Genomic DNA, 25,039 nt, shown 5'->3' with positions numbered 1-25,039 from the left:
ATCAGAGAATAAAACAAAACAAATAAGAAAAGAATGAATTTGCCATTCCTAGATTTCTGTTTATCTCGGGATTTGTTTCCCGTGGCCCTTCCCTCATGAGTATTGATTTTAGATTCGGCCAAGGAGGACTCTGCTATTTCAGAGCACTCTGCATAACTATCTCAATTGGTGTATTCTCTCTTATGGGCTCTATCTGCCTAGATTTCCTCATCTCCTGTCTAGTCTCCTTGACTTAGGAAAATTTGAGCTGGGTTTTTCTTTCCCAATGTGGCTTAGGAAATCTCTCAAAGCAATAAGCTGGGCAGTCTTCATGTTTAGCTCTTTGTGTCTTGTCCCTCAGGGATCACTCACTGTCCTTTGTTGGATGGTAGTCAAAAACTTGAAAAACGTTTCATACCATATGTCCATTTTGTTGTTATTGTTTTGGATGGAGACGTAAATCTAGTCTCAGATCCTTTCTTACCTTGCCTGGAACCAGAGTCACATCTTTTAATTCTGGTGGTTATATACTGTCTCAGGTGCTGTGTCTCCTTGCTTTCTGGCGTGCCAGGTTGCCCTATACTTAGAGTTGGCTGGAGGTGATTCTTCTGTTGGAAAAGTTCCGGGAATGATTTTTTTTTTATTTCAATTTGAGTATCTTGACATTAAAGATAGCATATAATGCCAGGTATGGTAGCTCACACCTGAAATATGAGCATATAGGAAGCTGAGGAGTGTCATGAGTTCAAAGCTCCCCTTGGTTGCAGAGTGAGAAACTGTCTCATAAAAACAAAGAAGCAGGGTTGGAAAGATGATTTAGCTCTTAAGAGTACTAGCTGCTCTTCCAAAGGTCCTGGGTTCAATACCCAGCACCCACCTTGTAGCTCACAGCTGCCTATAATTACAGTGTTGTGATCCAACACTCTCACACAGACATATATGTAGGCAAAACACCAATGCTTGTAAAGTAAAAATAAATTAAAAATAAAACACAACAACAACAACAAAAAAGAAGTAGACAGACTTGTGGTATAGCTCTGTTGATAGAATGCTTGCCTAGAGTGTGCTGAACATGATGGTGCATAACTCTAATCCCAGCACAGCAGCTCAAGGTCATCTTGGGTTATATATCCAGTTTAAGGCTAGTCTGGGTAACATGAAACCCTATTTAAGGAAAAAAAACAAAACAGTAGTATTTCAAAACTATTAATCCTTTGTCTATGTCAAAACCAGAAAAATAAAACAAAGTAGTTTTTCTGCTATTTTTTTAATATAAACAAATGTTCTAAGATTTTACATCTCTTATCTATGTTATTAAAATGTCCTATTTAGATTTATTTTATTTTATATGAATGTTTTGCCTGCATGCGTGTATGTGTACCATGTGTGTGCCTAGTTCCCACAGAGAACAGAAGGCATTGGATTTCTTGGAATTAGAGTTCTAGATAGTTGTAAGCCATTATATGGGTGCTGGGAATTGAACCAGGGTTCTTTGGAAAAGCAACAAGTGCTCCTTTTTGGTTTTTTTTCCCCCCACCCCCCGAGACAGGGTTTCTCTATGTGGTTTTGGTGCCTGTCCTGGATGTTGCTCTGTAGACCAGGCTGGCCTCGAACTCACAGAGATCCACCTGGCTCTGCCTCCCAAGTGCTGGGATTAAAGGCGTGCGCCACTGCTGCCCGGCTGCAACAAGTGCTCTTAACTGCTGAGCCTTCTCTTGGCCCCAGAATGTCCTGTTTTTTGTTTTTGTTTTTTTTTTTTAAATAAAAATGTAGTGTTATATCTCATTCTGTTTACTCAACATCTCTGATATGCAAGTGATAGGATAAGATCCATGGATATAGCGGGAACAAACATAAACAGGACTCAGTTATGGAATTTGTACGTAGGGTGGTAACTCAGGAAGATAGAGCTCTACTGTATAATTAAGACATGTAGGGACTAAGACAATGACAAAAGTTCTGGGGGAAAAGTTCATGCTTCTGTAGAGTAAAGATCACATCTTTATGTTTTGACTTGGTATCCATCCTCCAGAACATATCTGGAAATACACACTACTTGCTTGTAATACTGATGTACTGTAGAGCCCAGTGTGTGCCATTACCAGTTTTACTCCAGTATCTTCTGATTTCAAGCAGTGCAAAAATAACTGAAGGAACTGTGAATGTTATTTCAAAATCCTGTGTTTATGATAGGTGTTTGGTACATACCTATAATCCCTGCATTCAGAGGGCAGAGGTAAAGAGGATTGCAATGTTCAGCATAGCTTCAGGGATGGACCTGGCTGGGGTGCTGAGGGAATGAAGAAAAAAATTAAAAACACCAGCGCACAGAAAATCTGGCATTGTGTGAGCTGGGTTCTTTGATGGAGAAACACCAACACCTCATAAGCTCAGTTTGTTTAATAAATAGAGTTGAACAGAGGCAGGGTTATTGCATCCAGCTGCAAAAGGAGATGGGGTTATCATATACAGATAAACGAGGAGGAAAAGTTTATGGTGTATAGCTGAACAAGGAGGCAAGTTTAGCTCATCTAGGTAGGAGCAGTCTTCAGGCTGTAAACATGGGGAGGGAGAGGCTATGACGGATGTTTTCTGCATGTACCATCTACATATGGACGAGAAGAAGGCTTTGCCATCACTCTGAGCCTGGGGGAGTGGGTGCCATTTTCGGAGGCTCTGGGGTCTTTGACATGTCTATGCCCATGTCAACAATACACATTTACTCAGGACTCCACTTAACTCAGGGTTTCATCCACACCCCACAGAGGCTCAGAAGCTTGAGTTCTATCTGAGTACCATAGAAAGACTTTTTCAAATGTCAATCAGAGAAAAGTGTGTATCTTTGGAAAAGAGCATCTTTTCCAAATAGTTGCTTCGTCCTGACCTTCTGTTAGAATATATACAACAATCCAATAATATCTGTATAGAATATTTGCATATAAGAATGAAAGAAAATGTCTTCTTTTGGTTTTTATTGTGTAAGAGTAGAAATACACTGTGGATAATTTTATCTTGCCATTAGTATAATTTTATAATGTTCTTAAATGTAATTTGTTTTTCATAGAAAAGTTAAACTCCCCTGGGAAAGTTGTTATATCACCAAGAAAGCTTCCTCCATCGTCACCAAAAGGAAGTGGGCAGAAGCGAGCACTTCCCCCTAAAACTTTGGCAAATTATTTTAAAGTATCCTCCAAATCCAAAAATAATGAAGAAGTAGGAGCACTCATGGGAAATAATAAAGGTAAAACATTACGTTAACAAAGTAAATTAACCTTGTTACATGAAACTGTATATTTCATGTGGTCCTCTGCTATTTATTAAGCCTCAGTCATGCTAATGGTCCTAAATACAGAAGTGTTACTGTTGAGTAAAAGTTGATATGGGAGTTGAGTTTGTGGGTATTCTTAGTGTTTTTTAAAAGTGAGTTTTGTCAGGTGTGGTGACACACTCCTTTAACCGCAGCACTTTGGAAGCAGAGGTAGGTAGATCTCTGTAAGGTCAAGGCCAGCCTGATCTACACAGTGATACCCTGTCTTAAAAAAAAAAACAAAACAAACCATGAGTTTTACCTAAAATGTTAACATTGTATTTATGCAGGAATCAAAAATTCTTCTTTGGAACAGAGGCACATTATTCAGACTAAATCAACAAATGCAAATAATTCAAATGCTAAAGAAATAGGAGCTGAAGAATCCAACAGAAAGAAAGCAACATCCCTCATTCTCTTTGAGGAGGTAGGCTTGCAGAGGCATGCATTGGTCTCAGAGTGGAAACATTTCAAAGATTACTATGTGTTTTCTTACATGGAACTATAAAACAGTAAATCTAACTTTAGAATAATATTTCTCTTTAAAGAATGGTAAATTTTTTGTGTGACATTTTCTTTGTAATATTTTATTTTATGTATGCAGATGTTATGCCTTCCTGTATGCCTGTACACCATGTGTACCACCTTAGGAGGCCAAAGGAGGGTGTTGGTCCCCCTGGAACTGGAGTTACAGATGGTTTTGAGCTGCTCTGTGGGTGCTGAGAATCAAACCCAGGTCCTCAGAAAGAGCAATTAATGCTCTTAACTACTAAGTCATCCCTCCAGCCCTGTCTAGAATATTTTAAGATGATTAACATAATTCAAGTATACTGGTTATTAACAACTATAGAAGTTATTATGACTCATATCTACCCAGTTATTAGTGATTGTGTTTTATTTAGTTTTTTGTTTGCCTGGTTTGTTGCTGTGTGTTTGGGGGATTTTTTGTTGTTGTTTTGAGACAATGTGACAGGGTTTCTCTGTAACAGCCCTGGCTGTCCTGCAACTTACTTTGTTGACCAGGCTGGCCTCAAACTCACAGAGATCTGCCTGCCCTGCCTCCCGAGTGCTGGGATTAAAGGTATGTGCTTTATTTAGTTTTAATGTTTACTGTATTACCATCTTAGAAGTTCCTTTATGCTATAAGACATAAACTTTTCACCAGGCGGTGGTGGTGCACATCTTTAATCCCAGCACGTGGGAGGCAGGTGGATCTCTGAGTTCGAGGCCAGCCTGGTCTACAGAGCGAGATCCAGGACAGCCAGGACTACACAGAAAAACCCTATCTTGAAAAAAACAAAACAAAACAAAAAACCATAAAATTCCAGCAAGTGCTCAATTCATACTTTTCAAAAATTAATCAGTGTTGAATCTGTTTGCATGTATCCCTGCAGTCCAGAAGAGGGCACCAGATCCCATTACAGATGGTTGTGAGCCACCATGTGGTTGCTGGGAATTGAACTCAGGACCTCTGGAAGAGCAGGCAGTGTGCTTAGCCTCTGAGCCATCTCTCCAGCCCTCAGTGTTGAATCTGACATAGTATGTCTATTGTGTATATCTGTAACTGATCTGAATGAGTGTATTGTGTTACTCTCACTTTATTAATATTCTGATGAATGGTTTGTAGGTTGACGTCATTTTTGATGAAGATACTGGGTTTTTGAATGCAGTCAAAACATTCATGGCAACAACTAAACGACCAGTAGTTCTTACTACAAGTGGTATGTAACAGTCATCTCAGCAGTTTATTTTCTGTTGAAGTAGTTTGGAAGAGCTACTAACTTTAAATGTGAGTTTAGGAAAGCATGGTGTGGGCTGGGGAGATGGCTCAGCAGGTCAAGGCCCTTTCCAGACAAGTCTGTTCATCTGCATTTGATCTTGAAACCCACATAAAGGTTGAAGGAGAAGAGCCAGTTCCACAGGGTTGACCTGCTGTTTCTGAGTGCTTATGTGTACACTCACACACAAAACACACAGACAATAATAATAAATGACATTTTAAAACAAATGGGAAATGGGGGCACTGGGAAGGTGGCTTAGTGGTTAAGAGTATTTATTGTTCTTGCAGAGAACCTGGCTTCAGTTCCCAGCACCCACATGCAGCATACTATTGTCTATAACTCAAGTTCCAGGGGATTTAATGTCCTCTCTGACCTCCTCAGGTACCAGTTACTCACATGGGACACAGACATACATGCAGACAAAACACTCAAACACATAAAATAAATAAATCTAAAAAGCTTTTTTTTTTTCTTTTCAAAACAAAGCATAGTGTGGTCTTTAATTCCAGTACTCAGGAGGCAGAGGCAGAAGAATCCCCATAAATTTGAGGCTGGCCTGATATCTGTAATGAATTACAGGCCAGCTAGTACTATATAGCCAAATCTCTCTCAAAACAAAACAAACAAAAACAATCAGACACCAAGGCTACAATTAGAAACCCTGTCTTGAAAAAACAAAAAAACAAAAAAAAAAGAAAGAAAAGAAAATCTTAATAATCATAGGTTAGGTGATAATTTATTTAAAAGGTAATAATTACTTTAGATCAAAATAGAAAATTCCTTCAGGACTTAACATTTGCATGATACTGTAGTCTCCTTTCATCTGAGAGGGATACTTCCAAGACTCTCCCCATGGATGCTTGACAGTTCAAATACTGTCAAACTGTATCTATACCTTTTCCCTATACATACATACTTAGAACACTTGTAAGAAATTACTAATAAGAAATTAATATCTAATCACCGAGATTACAGTAAAACACTAACAATTGTAAATGTGAGGACCTGGAGAGATGGCTCAGCCGTAGAGCACATGCAGCTCTTGCAGAGGAGCCAGGTTTAGTCCCCAGCCCCTGAAGACCAGAAGTGTCAGATCTCCTGGAGCTGGAGTTCCAGGCAGTTGTGAGCTGTCTGATACAGGTGCTGGGAACTGAACTCCAGCCCTTCAAAAGAGCAGACTGCACTATAGCCACTGAACCATCTCTCCAACTTCTGTGTTTTAATTACCAATGAAATGCTAGATATTGCCATAGAAAAGTATAACTGGGAAAAGTTATTTAGTGGTCTTATGTTTTTTGTTTTTTAAAAAACATTGTCGTTTTCCTATAGATCCCACATTTAGTTTAGTGTTTGATGGCTGCTTTGAAGAAATAAATTTCAATATTCCTTCCCTGGTAAGTTTTGAATTTTCATGATCACAGATTATATGTACCACAGTTATGTAAAAGATATCTTTTAAATTAAATATATATATATATATATATATATATATATATATATATATATATTTTTTTTTTTTTTTTTTTTTTTTTTTTTTTTTCCGAGACAGGGTCTCTGTGTAGTGTTGCGCCTTTCCTGGAACTCACTCTATAGTTCAGGCTGGCCTCGAACTCACAGAGATCCACCTGCCTCTGCCTCCCGAGTGCTGGGATTAAAGGCGTGTGCCACCACCGCCCGGCCTAAATTTATATTTTAAAAATGTGCTTTTTAAAGGCAAATGTTAAAGCTTCTGAGTTTTAGGAAACTTGTGGTTATTTCCTCTTTTGCTTTAAAGGTACCTTATTTAAATGACCACTACTACAGGGTTTTGTTTTGTTTTTCAGACTACACTTACTCTATTCTTTATACTTATGTGAGAATTGATGTTGGCTTGATTACTGTAACTGTACCAAGTCTTGAGGTTAAGGACTATAACTCTTGTTATTTTGCAGTATTATATCATATTATGTTTACAGGTAGTACTCATTTCTCTGTTAATTTTAGGAAGAGATTGTTAATTTTTACAGTTTATTGTGGTATTTTCTTAGAATTTCCTTGAATTTATAATCAAATTTGGGACAAGAGACATTTGATAATACTGAATCTTCTAATTAATGATCATTTTGCATAGGGAGCAGTATTCATTTTTCTCAACATTTGTTTGTTGGTTTGGTTTTTTGAAATAAGGTCTCTCTATAGTCGTGACTGTCCTTGGCTTTTTGTGGTTGCCTTATTTTATTCAACATAGATTTGTTTGGTTTGTTTGTTTGTTTGTTTGTTTGTTTGTTTTGAGACAGGGTTTCTCTGTGTAGTTTTGGTGCCTTTCCTGGATCTCACTCTGTAGACCAGGCTGGCCTCGAACTCCCAGAGGTCCACCTGGCTCTGCCTCCCCAAGTGCTGGGATTAAAGGCGTGTGCCACCACCGTCCAACCCAACATAGGTTTGTATATGTTGTATCTGTGTTGGTTTCAAACTCAGTATGTAGCTGAGGATGACCTTGAACTCTTGATCTTCCTGCTTCTCAAAAGTTTGCAGGCTGGATTACTGGCATATGCCCCTACACTTGGCTCTTTTTTATTTCTTTCTGATGCTTTACTTGTTAATGAAGACATCAGTGCCACAGTAAGTGGAGGTGTTGGCAGTGGACATTTGTAGCTGTTTATAGATGAGAGTATAGACAGGAAGCGGTCACTAATACTATTGCCCACAAAGTTAGCTGTAGGGGTTTTTTGTTGTTGTTGTTTTTGTTTTTGTTTGGTACATTTTTTTTAGGATTAAGGATATTCTCTATTAATCCGATTTTAAAATAAGTTTTTATAAAGAAGTGCATGATTTAAATTGTATTTTTCTTTTTTTCTCTTTTTTTCTTTTGGTTTTTTCGAGACAGAGTTTCTCTGTGCAGCCCTGGCTGCCCTGGAACTCACTGTGTAGACCAGGCTGGCCTCTAACTCACAGAGATCCTCCTGCCTCTGCCTCCTGAGTGCTGGAATTAAAGGTGTGCTCCACCACTGCCCGGCGTATTTTTCTATTTTTTCTATTACTCTTGAATATTGCACTGGTTGCATGTGGCACAGGTTTCATTCTGAGCACTGCAGACACACACACACACACACACACACAGAGAGAGAGAGAGAGAGAGAGAGAGAGAGAGAGAGAGAGAGAGAGAGAGAGAGAGAGATCCATACAGGGCAGGAAATGCTTAATTATCTCAGCAGTTAGGAGACTGAGATAAAAGGATTGCCAGCATAAGGCTAAATAAGGTTGCATAGCCAGCCTGGCTATATAGCAAGACTCTGTCTCAAGAAAGAAAAAGGCTGTATTGGAATTCTGATAAAATGAAAGAAAGTTGCTATCTATTAAGTTCTAACACATCAGATATTTAACATTGCCCCTTCTGTTTTATATTTGAAAACACATATGTTTCTATGAACCTGGCAGTTTTCTAATTTTTATCTTAAAATTAGAAAAGCTTTTTTCGGGCTGGAGAGATGGCTCAGAGGTTAAGAGCACTGACTGCACTTCCAGAGGTCCTGAGTTCAATTCCCAGCAACCACATGGTGGCTTACAACCATCTGTAATGAGATCTGGTGCCCTCTTCTGTATACATAATAAATAAATAAATTTAAAAAAAAAAAGAAAAGCATATTTCAGTATTGTATAATATTATAGTTTTAATGAATATAAAATATCCTGTTAAGCCCCTAGGCATAGTGGTGCACTTGAGAGACAGAGGCAGGTGGATCTTTGTGAGTTGGAGGCCAATCTTGGTTTACAGACTAGATACCAGGACAGCCAGGACTATGTAGAGAGGCCTTGTCTCAAAATTTGAGAAAATAAAGGAGGGGAGGGGAGATAAAATTTTTTTAAAATCCTGTCAAGTGTACCATTTTACTTAACCCATGTCTATAAAACTGCCTGTTGTGTTCAAGTTGTAGAATGTTGTATAAGCCAGGCTGAATGTGGTAGTATACACCTGTAATCCCAGCATCCAAGAGTCAGACTCAGGAGGAGCCTGAGTTTGCGGTCTGCCTGGGCTGTGTAGCAAGATCCTGCTTAAAACAACAACAAAGCTAGTTTAGGGGAACATGCAGGTGATCCTAGCACTTGGGAGGTGGAGGCGGGAGAATCAGAGGTTCAAGTTCAAGGCCAGCCTGGCTTGTATAAGATTCTATCTTACACAGACAAACACATACAGGTTTTTGTTGTTGCTGTCCTGGACTATATACAATCAACACAAGAAGAATATATAAATGCCTTTAATTTGGTGGTATATGCTCTTGTGTTTTCTAGAGAAATTTCATTCTCAAAGTTTTAAGATATTATGGAGTTTAAGAAAATTCTTCATCAATATTCAGGATTATTACTCCATTTCTGTAGTTACGTAACTGTGTGTCTTTCTCTCCCCCATATCTTGTCTTTCTGTTTTTAAGCTAAACGTTGCCAGCTATCTCCAAGTAATCTGTTTAGTTGAGAATTTCAGAACCGACTTAAAAGACTTTGTAACCTTGTTGACTGCAAATGCTTGTGACATCAGAAAAAGTATCCTGTACTTACAGTTTTGGATCAGAAGTGGAGGTGGAATTTTAGAAGAAAGGCCATTGTCACATTGTCGTAAGTAGTCCGTCATGAGGAAATGTTCTATATGGGACCATATTCTTAAATATATACTCTATCAAGATATTCTTAAAATTGTAAATCAATGGCTAGCTATTCTGATTTTTAAAATACTTAAACATACGTCTACTTTTTTTTTTATAAAGGTTTTAAATACATTAAGTGTAAATAAATAGTTGAGTGTGGTATTGCACAACTGTAGTCCAAGCAGTCTGGAGGCAGAGGTAAGAGGATCAGAAATTCAAGGCCTTGCTTGTCTATATAATAAACTCAGGAACAGCCTGGGCTATATAATATCTTCTCTCAAAAAACAAAACAGCAAAAAGGTGCAAATGGATTGAACTTACAAAAATAAAAGAGGGAAAAAAATTTCCAAGGCCCAGTGTTGTGGTACATGCCTGTAATCCTAGTTCTGTAGTCTCTCAACAAGGTGAAAAGAGAAACAGGACGGTCCTTAGACTTTTTTTTTTTTTAATCACGCTTCTCAAGCTCCCAGTAGCTTCCGAAGTAAACCTGAGATGAGTTCTGACAGTACTTGGGATCCGATGGAGGCCAGAAGATCAAGAGTCAAAGGTTATCCTTGTCTCTATAGCAAGTTTAGAGTAGTCTGGACTGCATGAGACCCCATCTCAAAAACACTGCAAACTATTGCATATACATTTATAGACATATAGTTTCTTACAGAGAGAGCTGTAGTTACCACTTAGCAGCTTCCTTCTTTCCCTTATAAAAACACACTCCTGTCAGCCGTGGTGGCACACTCCTGTAATCCTGGCACTTCAGAGAGGCAGGAGGATCAAGAGATAAAGGTCAGCCTAGGCTACAGGAGACACTGCCTTGTCCAAAGCAAACAATATATTAGTGACCTTTGTATTGATGTAGCTGTATTTCATTCTTTTTATGTGATTCTATTTAAGTATAAGTTCCGGGGGGGTGTGTTTGTTTCTTTTGTCTGTGAGGGTAGTATATGCATGTTTGTGTGCACCTGTGACTTAACTCACAGAGATCCTCCTGCCTCTGCCTCCTAAGTGCTGGGCTTGAAGGCTTGCATCATCACCACCACCGACTTGTTTTTATATCTTGTTACATTTATGAATTTGCATTTGTTTATTGGTGGTGTGGAGATCAGAGGACCACATGTAGGAGTCTGTTCTCTTCTTCTACCCTGTGGGGCCCAGGACCTGAACTCAGATTGTCAGCTTGGCAGCAGTAGCTTTTCACTGCCCCTGCTCTGATTTCTAGGCACGATCCCATGCAGCCCAGGTATGTGCAGCCACACCCAGCTTATATTTCTTTATAGCATATTTAATAGTTTATAATTCTAATTTTTCTAAGAACTTGGTTTTAGAAATATTTTTTTCTCACATGAATAGTTTTACTTTCTACTACTCTTCAGTTATTGTTGTGACCTGATTATGGCACAAGCAATTACTGATTACTTTCTCCATTCCAAACCCTGTGTATACAGAGTCAGTCAGCCATGCTCCCTCCCAGGGGAAATTACTAGTTTGTGTGTTGCCTGATCCATAGTCACAGTTCTGTTGGGGTAGGTCCTATTCACAGAGTCACATAAAGCCAACGGGAACAAATAAGAAAGGAAAATTTAAAAAAGTAATATGAAGTTCTGTAAAATTAACGCCCTATCATTTTTCTCTAATTAGTTTAAAATTTAAATATTATTTTTCAAAATAGACCTAGCCATATTTTTTATTCAGTGTAAGCTGGCAGCTTTAACAAGCTCTCAAAAGATCGATATGATAACTAAGACGTGGAAAAAAATGTCCTGGTGTATGTGTGGGATGGCGCACACCCTGGGGTAGTGGGGTCAGCTGTTCAAGGTTACATACTAAGGAATGACGCCTGAAGTTGTCCTCTGGCCACCAAACACACAGAAGTTCCAGGTTATTCTTGCCTACATTGCAAATGTGAGGCCAGCCTGGGCTAAATGAGATCCCTTCCTCAATGAAATAATAAAATAAAGTAGCCCTGATAGAAACAACAAATAGTAATAATAAATAAATAAATAAAAGGCTTAAATCATTTCACTTAGGTATTTTTCGAGTAGGGAATTACATTGTGTTTGTAGTGAAGTGAACACATATGTGGAGAACAAAATGGAGTGAAGGTCAGAAGGTGTCGGGCAGGAGCACCTCTTCAGAACTTGTGCTTTCTTTCATACAGTTCATTTAAAATGCAGTCGATTGTCTTGATTCATTTTTTAGGAGGAAATAGCAGAAGTGTACTGGTTTGCTCTGATGATAGCACCGATGCAAAAATTAACTCTAAAAACAGCAGAAGGAACCGTGTAGCCCTCCCCAAATGCGACACCGGCTGTGCAGAGGCTTTGTTTGGACTCAAGAACATTGCCTCCCCATCCCAAGACTTATTTTCACTTTTAAAGGTATTTTCCATGTCTGTGTGGAATGATGAATTCATGTTCCTGTCCATCTTCTCAGTATTTACCCTGTGTTTTGAATATTATTATTCAAAATATTGTTATTTTGAATAAAAATATTTGAATATACTAAGCATTTTCTAGACTTTAGGTGTGAGATATTAACTCATTTGACTGTGTTGATAAATGGTGCATAGGCATAGCTTTAAAAGCATAGTATGAGGGGGCTGGAGAGATAGCTCAGTGGTTAAGAGCACTGGCTGCTCTTCCAGAGGACACGGGTTCAATTCCTAGCACCCACAGGGTGGCTCACCACCATCTATAGTAGGATCTGATGCCCTCTTCTGTCCTAAAGACATACATGCAAATAGAGCACTCATATACATAAAATAAATAAATCTGAAAAAAAAAAATACTATGAGACTCAGATTCAATTTAGTCCAGATGGTAGTGGTGCACACCTTTAGTCCCGGCACTGGAGAGGCAAAAGCAGATGGATCTTTGAGTTTCCAGTACAGCCAGGGATACACAGAGAAACCCTGTCTCGAAAAACCAAAAATAAAAAAATTTAGAAACTTTTCAGATAAAAAGGTCATTTAGTAGCCGTGCAGCGGTGGCATACGCCTTTAATTCCAGCACTCGAGGCCAGCCTGGTCTGCAGAGCAAGATCCAGGACAGGCACCAAAGTTACATGGAGAAACCCTGTCTCAAAAAAAAAAGGTCATTTATTAAAAACAAAAAAACCAAAAAAACCTGTCCTGGAACTCACAGAGATCCGCCTGGCTCTGCCTCTTGAGTGCTGGGATTAAAGGCTTGCGCCACCATTAAATAAATGACCTTTTGGGGCTGGAGAGATGGCTCAATGGTTAAGAGCACTGACTACTCTTCCAGAGGTCCTGAGTTCAATTCCTAGCAACCACATGGTGGCTCACAACCATCTGTAGTGAGATCTGACGCCCTCTTCTGGTCATGCAGATAGAACATTGTATACATAATAAATAAATCTTTAAAAAGACAACTTTAAAAAAAAAATTGACCTTTTGATACTGAATTGGAATGTGTGCTAAATAAAGAACACTAGTTCTGAATCGAAATCTAATTTTAGACTCAGAACTTTTCCCTCCCTGGTATCTACCCCTTTCTTTCATTTTTGTTTTTTTGTTTTTTGTTTTTTCCCCCCAGCCCTGGGGATTGACCCAAGGAGCCCTGGTGCACACTCAGCAACTATTTTACCACTGACTTACTCCTGGCCTAGTACTGCTCTGATGTATTAAATATAATCTAATAAAATGACAAAGGGTAGCCACTTGGTACTTTCAAGATAGACTAGGTGGCCAGGGAGATGGCTCAGCAGTAAAGGTGCTTGCAATCCAGCCTTGTGACCTCAGTTTGATCCCTAGGACCCATGTGGTAGAAGGAGAGAGTTGACTCCTACAAGTTGTTCTCTGACCTCCACATGTGTCCTGAGGCACCCCTCCAAAAAAAAAGTCATCTATTTAAAAGATAGAGATGAGCACTGGCTGCTCTTCCAGAGGTCCTGAGTTCAGTTTCCAGCACCCACATGGTGGCTCACAGCCATCTATATGAGATCTGATGCCCTCTTCTGGCTATGCAGGCATATATGCAGATAGAGCACCCATACACATAAATAAATAAATCTTTAAAAAGATAAGTAAAAGATAGAGATGCATAGGGACAAGTCTCTATTCCTAAGGGTGGGAAGATGTCTAAATACTCGTAAAACATCTCTTTACTCAAAATTGCTTTTCAGCACAAGGTCACAACAAAGGAAGAATGGCATAAATTCATCCAGCTTCTGACAGAATTCCACATGCAAAACATCGATCTATTGTATAGTAATCTTGAGTTCATCCTGCCATTGCCAGTTACTGTCATCCCAGAAGTAAAAGATGCTTATGGCTCCCCAGTGACTACAGAGGCCAGTGCGCCAGGAAGCATGGAGCATCTTCCCAGGAAGCAGTCAGAAGACCAGCCATTAAAAAAATCACAGAAAAGGAAACAGAGAAAGATGGTGACCCTGGATGACAGTGACTTATTTGACACTGGACTGGACTTTTCTGATGACCTGACTGGTTTATCTCCTGTGCCTTCTTCGGCTTTAGAAGACATCACAAGCAGAGACAGAGAAGGCAACCCAGAGACACAGACACAAACCAAAAGCTTCACGTCTGACTCGGTGCCTCAACCTCCTAAGACACCAGCAGAGAAGAAGTGTTCTGTGCTCGTTTCCCACTGTTTAAATTCTCTCATTGAGTTCATGGAGAACATGTCCTTCTTAGATGCCCTTTTACCAGACCCAGGGGAACAGAATGAATTGAGTAAAAATCCTTTTCACTGGACAAGCGGGAAGGTTAAAAGCGGACTTTGTGATGAGTTTAGTATTGAGAGTAGAGACGGGTGGGCTCCTCAGAGCTCTGAAGAATTAAAAGCAACTGCAGAAGCTCTCAGCTTTACTAAATGTTCTTCTACCATTTCAAAAGCATTGGAGTCCTTGAATCCATGCAAGCACTTAGGGAGAGACCTCGTCAATGGGCTCACTTTCTGTGTTCCACAAAGGTCCAGCGATGTATGCTTCCGCCAGTCGGCAGCTAATCTAGAGTAAGTCTTGTTTGTTACCTTTCATTTTCTCAGTAATCAGTGGCAGTCGTTCTTACTAATTTTAAAATGCTGGGCTACTGATCATGGGAAACACTTAGTGTTAATATAGCTTTTCATATAAGTTAAGGAGATTATTGAGAAAACTCGCTTGAATGAAATTTGCAAAACCTGAGAGAGTATGGTGGAGCACAGAGAAACCCTGTCTCTGAAAAAAAGAAAAAAGAAAAAATTGGGAAACCTTTAGGTAACAGAGGAGTTAAGAGTTGTGAAATGTAAAAGTAAGCCATTAAGATATTTCACTATGGGGGCTGGACAGATGGCTTTGCGGTTAAGAGCACTGGCTGCTCTTCCAGAGGTCCTGAGGTCAATTCCCAGCACCTACATGGTGGCTCACAACCATCTATAGTGGGATCTAATGCCCTCTTCTGGCATAAAGGGGTACATGCAGATAGAGCACTCATACATAAAATAAATAATATCTTCAAAAAAAAAAAGATATGTCACTATGACACCAGGCATGGTGGCACATGCTGGTCATCATAGCACTTGGGAGGTAGAGGCACGAGGGTCAAGAGTTTGAAAGCAACCCCAGCTACATCCTGTCTCTAAACAAAAGTGGTCAATATGAAGTTGAGGGGGGTGGTGCAAGGCTGTAATCCCAGCACGTAGAGACGGAGGGAGGAGACTGAGTTTGAAGTCAGGCTGAGCTATGTCCAGTTCTAGGCCAGTCTGGGTGTATATGAGAGTGACTGACACTGTGGACAGGAAATTAGAAGTGACATTTGGTCTAGACCAGAAGCAGGAACCCTGGTTACATTTGGAGTTGTTACATTTTTATGTACAAAATACCAAAAAATAATACTTACTCTTAATTTGTAGCAATGCTGACAAGAGGATGGCAGTCATTAAAAGCGTGTTTTCTAGTCGGTCCTTTCTGAACGTGGGTAATAAGCAAGCGAGTATCCTTGACTACCTGCCGACTCTTCGGAACATTTGTCGGACAGAGAAGCTGAAAGAACAAGGGAAAAATAAAAGAAGGTAAAGTGTGTAAAAAAGTAATATTTTGGGCAGCCATGTCAAATTAATAAATATGTTCATGGTAATGAAAATGCGGTATTGAATTTTTTGTCATTTTGACAGGTTTCTGCACTATTTTGAAGGAATTCATCTTGATATTCCTGAAGAGGCTGTGACAGCTTTGGCTGCTGACTTCCCTTGATGTCCCCGTCTTCAGTGCCCAGGAAGGACGACGGTGGTCCTTAAGACACACTAGATTATGTTGACTTGAAAGAAGAGCTTATTTCTCTTAATGTAAATTTTAAAAGATTGTATTTTTGTGGTTCAAGTATTTAAAATGAAAAATTTGGGTTACAAACTGTATATATGATTGTGGCATATTTTTTCCTGAATGTTTTGTATTATCTATTTTTGCTTTGTTTTGTATGCTTTCTGTATGTGTAGAAGGTAGTGTTCACGAAGAGATTTCTAAAGCTGTTTCAGTACTGAGGTCATCGGTAATTTTCCCTTTCCTTGGACCCTCCCTCTGCTCTCCAGTATCAGAGCATGCCACCACCTGCAGTCCCTAAAGCTGCACGGCACAAAACAGTTCCTCCATGTGGAGTCATCTTTAGTGTACTAGGAAGGAAAGTGCACCAGCTTTGGAAAGCCTTTCTACCTTGTGCCCTCGCCCAGCATGCTTTACCATTCCATCATGGGGCCATCCATGTTGGCAAAGTAAAGCATCCTGAAGTCTGGTTCCCATAAACCTTTCTTAGCACCCTGTGTAGGTGAAGTCTTGTGCATTGTGCACTCAATTATTTGTACATTTTCTGGTACCTTTATATCATGTTTTCTTCATAAATGTAATGACATTAATTTATCTATTTTGGACAAGTTGTTGATGGTTGAAGAAATAATGAAGGATTCTAACATGGGGTTTCTACCTAACAGCTATTTCCACTTAAGTTTGGTTTGGGGTTTTGTGGTGCTGAGGATTGAGGTCTTTTGTGTTATGGGCACATGTCCTATGTCCTATGTCTTAGTAACACGCAGTCTTGTTTTTGTAATTATTTGTGGTGCTACAGATCAAACCCAAGGCCTTGTGCATTCTAGAGACATGCTTAACCACTGAGCTAGAACCCCCAACATTGTCTTTGAGACAGGGTCTGGTTATAATGCTTAGGCTGCCTGTAAACTCCTTCCAGACTTATGTGATCCTCCTGTCTCAGCTTCTCAAGTACTTGGGACTACAGGCATATGCTGCCACACCCAGGAAGGTCATAGGTTTTTTTGTTTGTTTGTTTTTGTAAGTACCTGTTTTTACTTTAGTAGCAAGATTTTAAAGTGTCGCATTTTACTTAATGTTATTTTCGTCAGATAATCAAGTATGTTTAAAATTGCTTCATATTACATATATTTGTATAATAACATAATATTCAGGTACATTTTCTGATAAATTGTATTTTTAACTCAAAAGTTAAGGATCCTAGTTTTGTACTTTTTTAAAGTATAGGTGCATACCTGTTTACAATGTGTGTGACGATGTTTTTACCTCTTGTTCAACCTACTTTTTCTTGTATTAATTAGCAAATTGATCTAATTAAAATTTAAAGCTGAAGGCTGTAAGTGGTATTTAAATAGTTATGATCATCTTAATGTACATGTATATTGAATACATTCAGGTAAGTGCTACAACTTAGAGATTTCTTTGCTGGACAAAAAAAAAGATGGTCAAAGCTTTTTAAAGATTTGTTGTTTATGTGTATTAATGTTCTGCCTGCATGTATGCATGTGCATCACATGCTTGCAGTGCTGGAGGAGGCCAGAAGAGGCCAATGGATGCCCTGAAACTGGAGTTAAGGACAATGGTTGTGAGCTGCCTACCATGTGGGAGCTGGAACTGTACCCTGGACCCCTGCAGGGGCAGCAAGTGCTTCTAACTGCTGAGCCCTCTCTGCTGGTCATCTCTCCAGGTCCTGAACCTTCTAAGTGTCCCTGTCTGTGTTTCCCTACAGTGTCTCCTGGAGGTGCTTAGCTGCTGGTCAGGTGCTTTATTATTAGGGACTCTGACCATCTCAACAATTGATGAACCAATATAAAAGAATTAGGAAACTGTTCAAGTTATCCAAACTCCCTCCTTAACAAGGACTTGGCTGAGTAGGGTTTCTTGCTTGATGGAACATTTTTTCCCATTACTGGGTGTCAAAGCTATGCAAGCAGTTTACTACCAAGCTACAACCCAACCTGTCCTTAAGGAGTTTTTTCCCCCTTTTTTTTTTTAATGGGGGTGGGGGCAAAGAGTTTGGGACAGAATCTCACTATAGTCCCAAACTGACCTCACACAATCTCAATGCTTTTTTCTCCTGAGTGCGGAGATTACTGGTGGAACCATCTGCTCAGCTTGTTCTTCCTCTTACTGATTTTTGAAGGCTGTCCTGAAATTCATTATGTAGACCAAACTGGCCTCAAACTCAAGAGATCCCCGTCTCTGCATCCCTAGTGGGATTAAAGGCGCGTGCCACCATTTAAACAGTTGCTTTTTCTTAAGATTTATTTCTCTATTATGTACTCAGTGTTCTGACCGCATGGATCCCTCCAGGCCAGAAGAGGGCACCAGATCTGATTACAGATGGTTGTGAGCCACCATGCGGTTGCTGGGAATTGAACTTAGGACCTCTGGAAGAGTAGGCAGTGCTCTTAACCTCTGAGCCATCTCTCCAGCCCAGCTTTTAATTTTTTTTTTCCCCCCGAGACAGGGTTTCTCTGTGTAGCTTTGGAGCCTGTCCTAGAACTCACTCTGTAGCCCAGCCTGGCCTCAAACTCAGAGATCCACCTGCCTCTGCCTCCCGATTGCTAAGATTAAAGGTGCACTGCCACCACCACCCCCCGGCTTAATTTTTTTTCTACGTGTAAGTGAATGCTTCCTCTGTGTGTGTGCAGGATCCCAGAAAAGAACATCAGTCTCTGGAACTGAACTTAGAGACAATGGTGAGCACCTGGAATGGGGGTAGGAACCAAAGTAGGGTCCTCTGGGAAGGCAGCAAGTGCTACTAATGTCGAAGACATCTCTAGCCTGGTACTTGCTTTAAATGAAGCTAACTTTTGGCTGTGTGAGTGGCATCTTACTATTTAGCACTTAAATGCAGAAGGCACAGAATTTCATAAAATATTTATTGATATGGTCTTGGCTCATGTATACTATTTCACAGCCAAAACTCTAACTTTTATAAACATAAAAAATATACTCAAAATGTTTTCTTCTCCACTAACATGAAGAATGGGAACAGTTGGTTTAATAAATTAATATGACACTAAAGCGAGCGCATTAACATTTGAGCTCTGAGCCTCTGCCAAAAACTAACTCATAAAAGGCCACAGCTTGTAACAGTGAATCGTACAGCTCTTCGATGTGGTGTGAGGCCTTCAGAATCTTCTGTCTGTACCGAACTACTCGATCCTGTGGGAAGAACACCCGAGGCTCCTTCTTCAGCACGGCCTCGGACAGGAACTGTTTCACAAGCTCTCTCCCACTCGTCCTTGTGTCACCAATCATCAGGTCGAAGTGCTTGCCCACGGCATTTCGACTCATGCTCAGCACCCGATGCTGGCCATCCTCGGCAAAAGTTTTGTTGAGTAAGGCATACAGCATGGCTTCCGTGATAAGAAAGTGTAACAGTATAGGAAACAGAGTTGTGTTCTGAATGGAAAGTCCTGATTTTTCCAAAATGTAGAGATCTGCTTCAGGTATCTTTGAAATGACTGAAGAAATCTTTAAAAAAAAAAGAAGAAGAAGAAGAAAGAAATAAGTGCTTTGTTTTATGTTTGTCCCATTTCTGACAACCCTGAAGTAACAACAGCTTCTCAAGAAGAAGCTAAGATGGCTCTTGTCCTGACAGTCTTGTCATCCCTAACGTCTGTACTGGCTTCAGGACTCGGCAAGCCAAACTTAAGCATCCGAAATGTTCCCAGGTGGAGCAGAGGACTGGTACTAGCTAGAATCTCTGCTGGTGGCAAGGTGCTGGCCAAAGCCTCTTCTTATCCTGCGCTCACAAGACAGCAATCCCTGCCCATTTCACATCTTGAATACTTGAAGGAGACAAAAGACTGAATTTAAAGACAAGGTTTCCAGATTTTTTTAAAATCCAATATAATAAAGCTAATAGGGAATAAAAAAGTGCCCCAAACCTCAAAGACCAGCTTCACTGTTAAACTGCCAGACTAAACTGTACAAGGAACCATGTAGGAATGCATAAGACAGAAAACAAGGAGCAGGGAGCAGCCGTTGCCTTACCTCTTCCAGATAGACAGATGATGGGTATGTTCTGTTCGTTAATTTCCAACACTCAACCTGCTGCCAGTCCAGCACCGTAAGCTTCCGGTCAAGGTGAGCCCACGCGATTCTTCGAGTACCAAAAACAATAGATACGATACTATTAACTGCCTAAAGGAAAAGGGCTGATTTCATTACAAGTGTAAATATTTTATAGCTATAAAACCTACAAGCTCAGAGGTTAAGAGCACAGTCTGCTCTTCTAGAGGTCCTGAGTTCAATTCCCAGCAACCGCATGGTGGCTCACAGCCATCTGTAATGAGATTTGATGCCCTCTTCTGGCCCGCAAGGACACATGCAGGCAGAACACTTTATATCTTTAGAAAAAAAAAATATTAAAAAATAAACCCTACAAACTCAAAAAAACTCTGTTTATTTACAAGCTGGGTATAGTGGCCCATGCCTTTAATCCCAGGACTCAGGAGGCAGAGGCTGGTGAATCTCAAAAAGAAAGGAAGGAAGGAAGGGAGAAAGAAAGAAGGAAAGACAGAAGGGATTGTTTTATTGTGTGTGTGTGTGTGCACACACACGTGCAAGTTCTCCAGGTACCTTAGCTTCCCTTGCTGGGCTGAGACCTCTAAAATGAAAGGTATCCTTTCCCAAGTTGCTTTTCGTCATAGTGTTTTAGCACAGCAACAGAAAGCAAAGACACCTTGTTTCAAAACAAAACAAAACAAAACATTGAGCCAGCAAGATTACTTGGTGGGTAAAGGTAACTGCCACTAAGCCTGGCAACCTTAGTTTGAGTCCTTTAACCTATAACCATCCACATGGTGGATGGAAAGTCAGCTGATTCCCCTAAAGCTGTCCTCTGACTTCCACTGTGAAAGGGACACACAAATAAAAATTAAAACTTAAAAAACACAACAAAAATCACAAGATAGCAGCAGGATAACCACCTGCAGTCCTGCTGGGCACACATGTGTTCTGCACACATATACACATACATAAAAATTGATCGGAAATGTTATCATTTTTATTATTTTCTACAAAGAAAATATTTTCCAGTTTCAAAAAATAAAAAAATTAATCAGGCTGGTGAGACAACTTAGTGGGAAAAGCTGCTTTCCACTAAGTCAACAATCTGAGTGAGTTTAATCCCTGGGACCCACCTGGTGGAAGGAAAAAACTAACTCATTCAGATTATCCTCTGACCTCGCACAAACATGCTCTGGAGCATCCACACACCAGAAATACACACAGAAGTTAATAAATGGAATGAAAAGGAAAGGGCAGAGCAGCGTCTCTGAAATAAAGACCTGGTTTACTGTGCATGGAAATTACTACCTGCACACAGCCCTTCTCTGGACCACAGATTTTTGTTTTATAATTGATTCTTAAAATTGGTGTATGGGTATTTAGTGCTCTGTGTGTAGGGCATGTACAGCAGCATTGTTCAGGTGGGCATGTGTAAAGGTGTGTGCCACTGTGCTCAGCATAGAACAGAATTTTAAATTGTGCTAGAAAGACTGCCATAATGTTCTAGAGTCACTCCTTTTTCCAACACATCTTTGCGGCTTAATTTCCCAGTGTACCCTCTTGTCAGAGCTGCACATCTGCCTAACAGTCTTAAATAAACCCTGTATGACATGCACACCTGTTAATCCCTGCACTAGGGAGCCAGTGCACACGCTGTCACTTGGAGGATCGTCAAAAGTTCGAGGCCAGCTCAGTTAATAGTTCCAAACCAGCCTGGACAACAGACTAAGACCGTCTCAAAAAAATAAAATAAGCCAGGCAGTGGTGGCACACACCTTTAATTCCAGCACTCAGGAGGCAGAGGCAGGCAGATCCCTGAGTTGGAGGCCAGGTTGGTCTAAAGAACAAGTTCCAGGACAGCCAGAGCTAAAGGGAGGAAGCTTGTTTCGAAAAAGAATAAGAAACATAGTAAAATGGCCAGGAAGAGAGCTCAGCAGGTAAAGGTGCTTGCCACACCAAGGCCGACAACCTGAGTTCCATGTCTGGGACCCAGACATGCCCATGACATGAGCACCCACACACATACAGCAATCACACCCACATACAAACAATAACAAAAGTAATAAAGGTAGCTAAAATTTCAAAACTAAAGCCTTGTATAGACACACTTTTCATTATTCATGTTTTCTATCTGGAACACCCTCCTCTTCCCGCCAGCCTAATTTTCTCTTTTCCAAATTGAGTTCTCACTAAATTTTCCCCAAGTTCTACCTCACAGCATTCCCTCTGACTTGCCAACTGTCTGTACCTTTCATTTTGTGCAACAGATCAATTATTAATACAAGTAGATCTAGATTCCTAACTAAACCTAAAGCATCTTGTTTTGAGCCAATGAGATGGTTCAGAAGGCTGAAGAACTCACCACCACCACCCCTGACAAGGACCCATACGGCAGAAGGGAAGGACAGACTCTTGAAAGTTGCCCTCTCGCACGCGCGCTCGCTCGCGCTCTCTCTCTCTCTCTTTCTCTCTCTCTCTCTCTCTCTCTCTCTCTCTCTCTCTCTCTCTCTCTCTCTCTCTCTCTCGTAATTAAAGACAAAACAAAAACCGTGTCTTGAACCCACTACTGGGAATGGCGCTTTCCACAGTAAGTTCTCAAAGGGTAGGGTAGGTGGCTGAGGTGAGAATGCACCTTAAGTCTCTCTCTCTCTACGGCTGGTTTGATGAATTTTCCCAACAGCCACTTTTCCTGTGACGTTTTTTTCCTTCCACTCTCTGGACAAAGAATGGAGTTACAAACTTGAACAGCAGTTTTATATTGGATCAAGGGCACGTCTATCAAACTCTCCAAACTCTGAAATGGCCCAAACTTCTTTCTGTGTTCCACAATATTGACGGACTTTCTTCCACGAAGCAATCTGAAAGCTTCCAGTTCTTGACTAGAAGCAGTATTCAACACATGCAAGATAGAAGCCTGTTGCTCCCCGGAGAAGAGCTTGTCCAGTGCATCCCCAGGTTCCTTTCCGTTTGTATCAAAAACAACACTGGCAACAATTTTCTCAGGTGCAGTAGACTTTCTCCGACAGCAGATATGAGTTAGGGCTGGAGGCAGGAATGAATGCTCTGGGACTGGAAGCCATCTCCACCTCCCTAAAGGGAAAATTGAGAAAATTTAAACTGGGAAATTCTCCTTTGAGTGTTACTTTCCAAGCATGTGCAGTCATACAGACTTGCACATAGACCACATTATCACAAAGAATTGTCTTTAAAAGAAGTGTAAAGCTGGTGGGAATTGTGCATGCCTTCAATCTCAGCATTAGGGAGGCAGATGCAGGAGGATCTCTGAGTTCAAGACCAGCCTGGTCTACAGAGTCAGTTTCAGGACAGCCAGAGCTACGAAGTGAAACCTTGTATCAAAACCCAAACAAAACATAAAGAGTAGTTTCAGAATGGTATAGTTATCTCTATCATTTGAGGGTGGTTTGTGTGTGTCTGTGTGTGTGTGTGTGTGTTGTTGTTTGATTTTGGTTATTGGTAGTTTGGGGGGCGGGTTGTTTTGTTTGTTTGAGACAGGATGTCACTAGAGAGTCCAAACAGGCATCAAATTCAGTATGTAGATCAGGATGGCCTTGAGTTCACGGTAATCCACCTGCACCAGGATAGCCACTGCTACCCGGAGGATCTGACTCAAGGAAGAAGTTGTAGTCGCCCGGCACTTTAACCACATGCCTATAATCTCAGCAACTGAGAGGCAGAGGCAGAGGCAGGAGAATCAGATTCCAGGCAAGACTCTGTAAGTTTGCCAACAGTCTAGGCTACATGAGACCTTGCCTCAAAAAAATAGTTAAGATAAAAAATTGTAGTTTGCAGGTTGTGGATTTAGCTCAGTGGTAGAGCGCTGCCCTGGGTTCGGTCCTCAGCTCTGAAAAAAAAAAATTGTAGTTTGCCAGATGTAGTGGGGCCTACCTTTAACCCCAGCATTTGAGGGGCAAAGACAGGCAGACCTCTGTGATAGGGCACTTGCCTAGCAAGGCCATGGTTTCCATACTAGCACTAGATTAAAATTATTCCAAATGTCTGATATTTCTGGTATTTGTAATTTCTGGGCAACATAGAGCTTTGTCTGGGGAGGGCCGGAGCTGGTGGTGTTAACTAAATGTTAGAGGGGGTTTATTCTGTTCTACACACTTCACAGTATTTCTAACATGACTGCGTTGTTGTAAGCAAAGCATACACCATGCAATGGATAACTTTGTAAAACAGTGGAAAGTCATTCTGACATAGCGGCCACAAAAGAGCAATGCAGCCAGCGGAATCCACTGCCGGGCGCCCGGCCCTGGAAGGAGCGCACGCGGACCCTGAGCCAAAGAAGCCCACAGGCTCCCGGGCTTGGGAAGGGAAGCTCCCCTACAGTCCACGCGGGAGAACCAGGCACGGGACAGGACCGAAACACTCCAGGTCACAGGCTACTGGCAGGTAGGCAATCAACCTCGTGCCCAGGGATCCTACCTCCGGCCTTGATGAGGCAACCGAGGTTAGTCCTCCAAGCCATCGCCGGGTTCTCTCCCGCTTGTCTTCCTCCACCAACTTCCGGTTGTGGGTGTGTTCCAACTAAAAGTGCTCGACTAGGACTGGGCGAAGGGTTCCGGCGAAAGAGACGGTCCGAGGCTCAGCGTCAGGTAGAGATGCCCCGAAGTTCCTAGCGATTGATGGCTGATGGTCTGAAAACCCGCAGGCGGGATCTCCAAGAAGGAAAGGACTAGACCAGGTTTAGTCCTGCTTTAGGGCGAGACATCGCTGGGTTCCCAGACACGAAGAGACAGCCCGGAGAAGACAGTGAGGAGCTTGTTTGTAGGCACACAGATACCCAGTGCTGAGTTGAGAGGAGTAACCTGGACAGATGCCCAGCAAAGGGAAAGAGGATCAACGGAGATCACTTTAACGCTAGGCATTGTTGGCCATTTGAGAAGGATGGAGGGACGTGAGTCTGGGGCCACACTTGATCCTTGGAATGCCGCATGGAACAATTGAAAAACAGGGCGCTTGTTTTTTTTAGTGACAAAGACAGATTGGAGGGGGTTTCTAGAAAAAAAACAAACAAACAAACAAAAAAAAAA

General features: G+C 41.0%; 2 protein-coding genes across 3 annotated transcripts in view; one reads left to right on the top strand and one right to left on the bottom strand.

Annotated features, from left to right (window-relative positions):
* The window catches only part of Atad5 (ATPase family AAA domain containing 5), a 56,407-nt gene extending 39,108 nt beyond the window's left edge, over nt 1-17,299 (top strand). The window contains exons 15-24 of one of the 2 annotated variants that reach the window (XM_052757580.1): nt 3,044-3,220; nt 3,577-3,713; nt 3,891-4,022; nt 4,914-5,007; nt 6,397-6,461; nt 9,477-9,657; nt 11,883-12,061; nt 13,827-14,674; nt 15,554-15,712; nt 15,815-17,299. In XM_052757580.1, the coding sequence (XP_052613540.1) occupies nt 3,044-3,220; nt 3,577-3,713; nt 3,891-4,022; nt 4,914-5,007; nt 6,397-6,461; nt 9,477-9,657; nt 11,883-12,061; nt 13,827-14,674; nt 15,554-15,712; nt 15,815-15,893 (2,051 nt within the window). In that variant the 3' untranslated portion in view covers nt 15,894-17,299. The remainder of the gene's footprint in view (nt 1-3,043; nt 3,221-3,576; nt 3,714-3,890; nt 4,023-4,913; nt 5,008-6,396; nt 6,462-9,476; nt 9,658-11,882; nt 12,062-13,826; nt 14,675-15,553; nt 15,713-15,814) is intronic. The other variant, XM_052757581.1, reaches the window with a different exon arrangement.
* Nucleotides 17,300-18,827: 1,528 nt separating this feature from the next.
* Tefm (transcription elongation factor, mitochondrial) lies at nt 18,828-24,555 on the bottom strand. Its single transcript, XM_052758484.1, has 4 exons — nt 24,432-24,555; nt 22,615-23,072; nt 19,965-20,114; nt 18,828-19,442 (listed from the first exon to the last, which is right to left on the bottom strand). The coding sequence occupies exons 1-4, from the start codon at nt 24,472-24,474 to the stop codon at nt 18,999-19,001; spliced, it is 1,095 nt and encodes a 364-aa protein (XP_052614444.1). The 5' UTR covers nt 24,475-24,555; the 3' UTR covers nt 18,828-18,998.
* Between the last annotated feature and the right edge of the window lie 484 nt (nt 24,556-25,039).

This window comes from Peromyscus californicus, unplaced genomic scaffold, assembly GCF_007827085.1.
Source record: "Peromyscus californicus insignis strain IS unplaced genomic scaffold, ASM782708v3 Scaffold_3__1_contigs__length_106647218, whole genome shotgun sequence".
NCBI classification, from domain to species: domain Eukaryota; kingdom Metazoa; phylum Chordata; class Mammalia; order Rodentia; family Cricetidae; genus Peromyscus; species Peromyscus californicus.
This window is presented reverse-complemented; position numbering and strand designations above follow the sequence as displayed.

What these genes read in the sequence shown, in the direction of transcription:
- Tefm (XM_052758484.1), bottom strand. Translation starts at nt 24,474, where the DNA reads ATGGCTTGGAGGACTAACCTCGGTTGCCTCATCAAGGCCGGAG. An exon ending in TTGCCTCATCAAGGCCGGAG is followed by an intron (nt 23,073 to 24,431) that starts GTAGGATCCCTG and finishes TTTTCCCTTTAG; the next exon opens with GGAGGTGGAGATGGCTTCCA. An exon ending in TAGAGAGAGAGAGACTTAAG is followed by an intron (nt 20,115 to 22,614) that starts GTGCATTCTCAC and finishes CTTTTCCTTTAG; the next exon opens with GCAGTTAATAGTATCGTATC.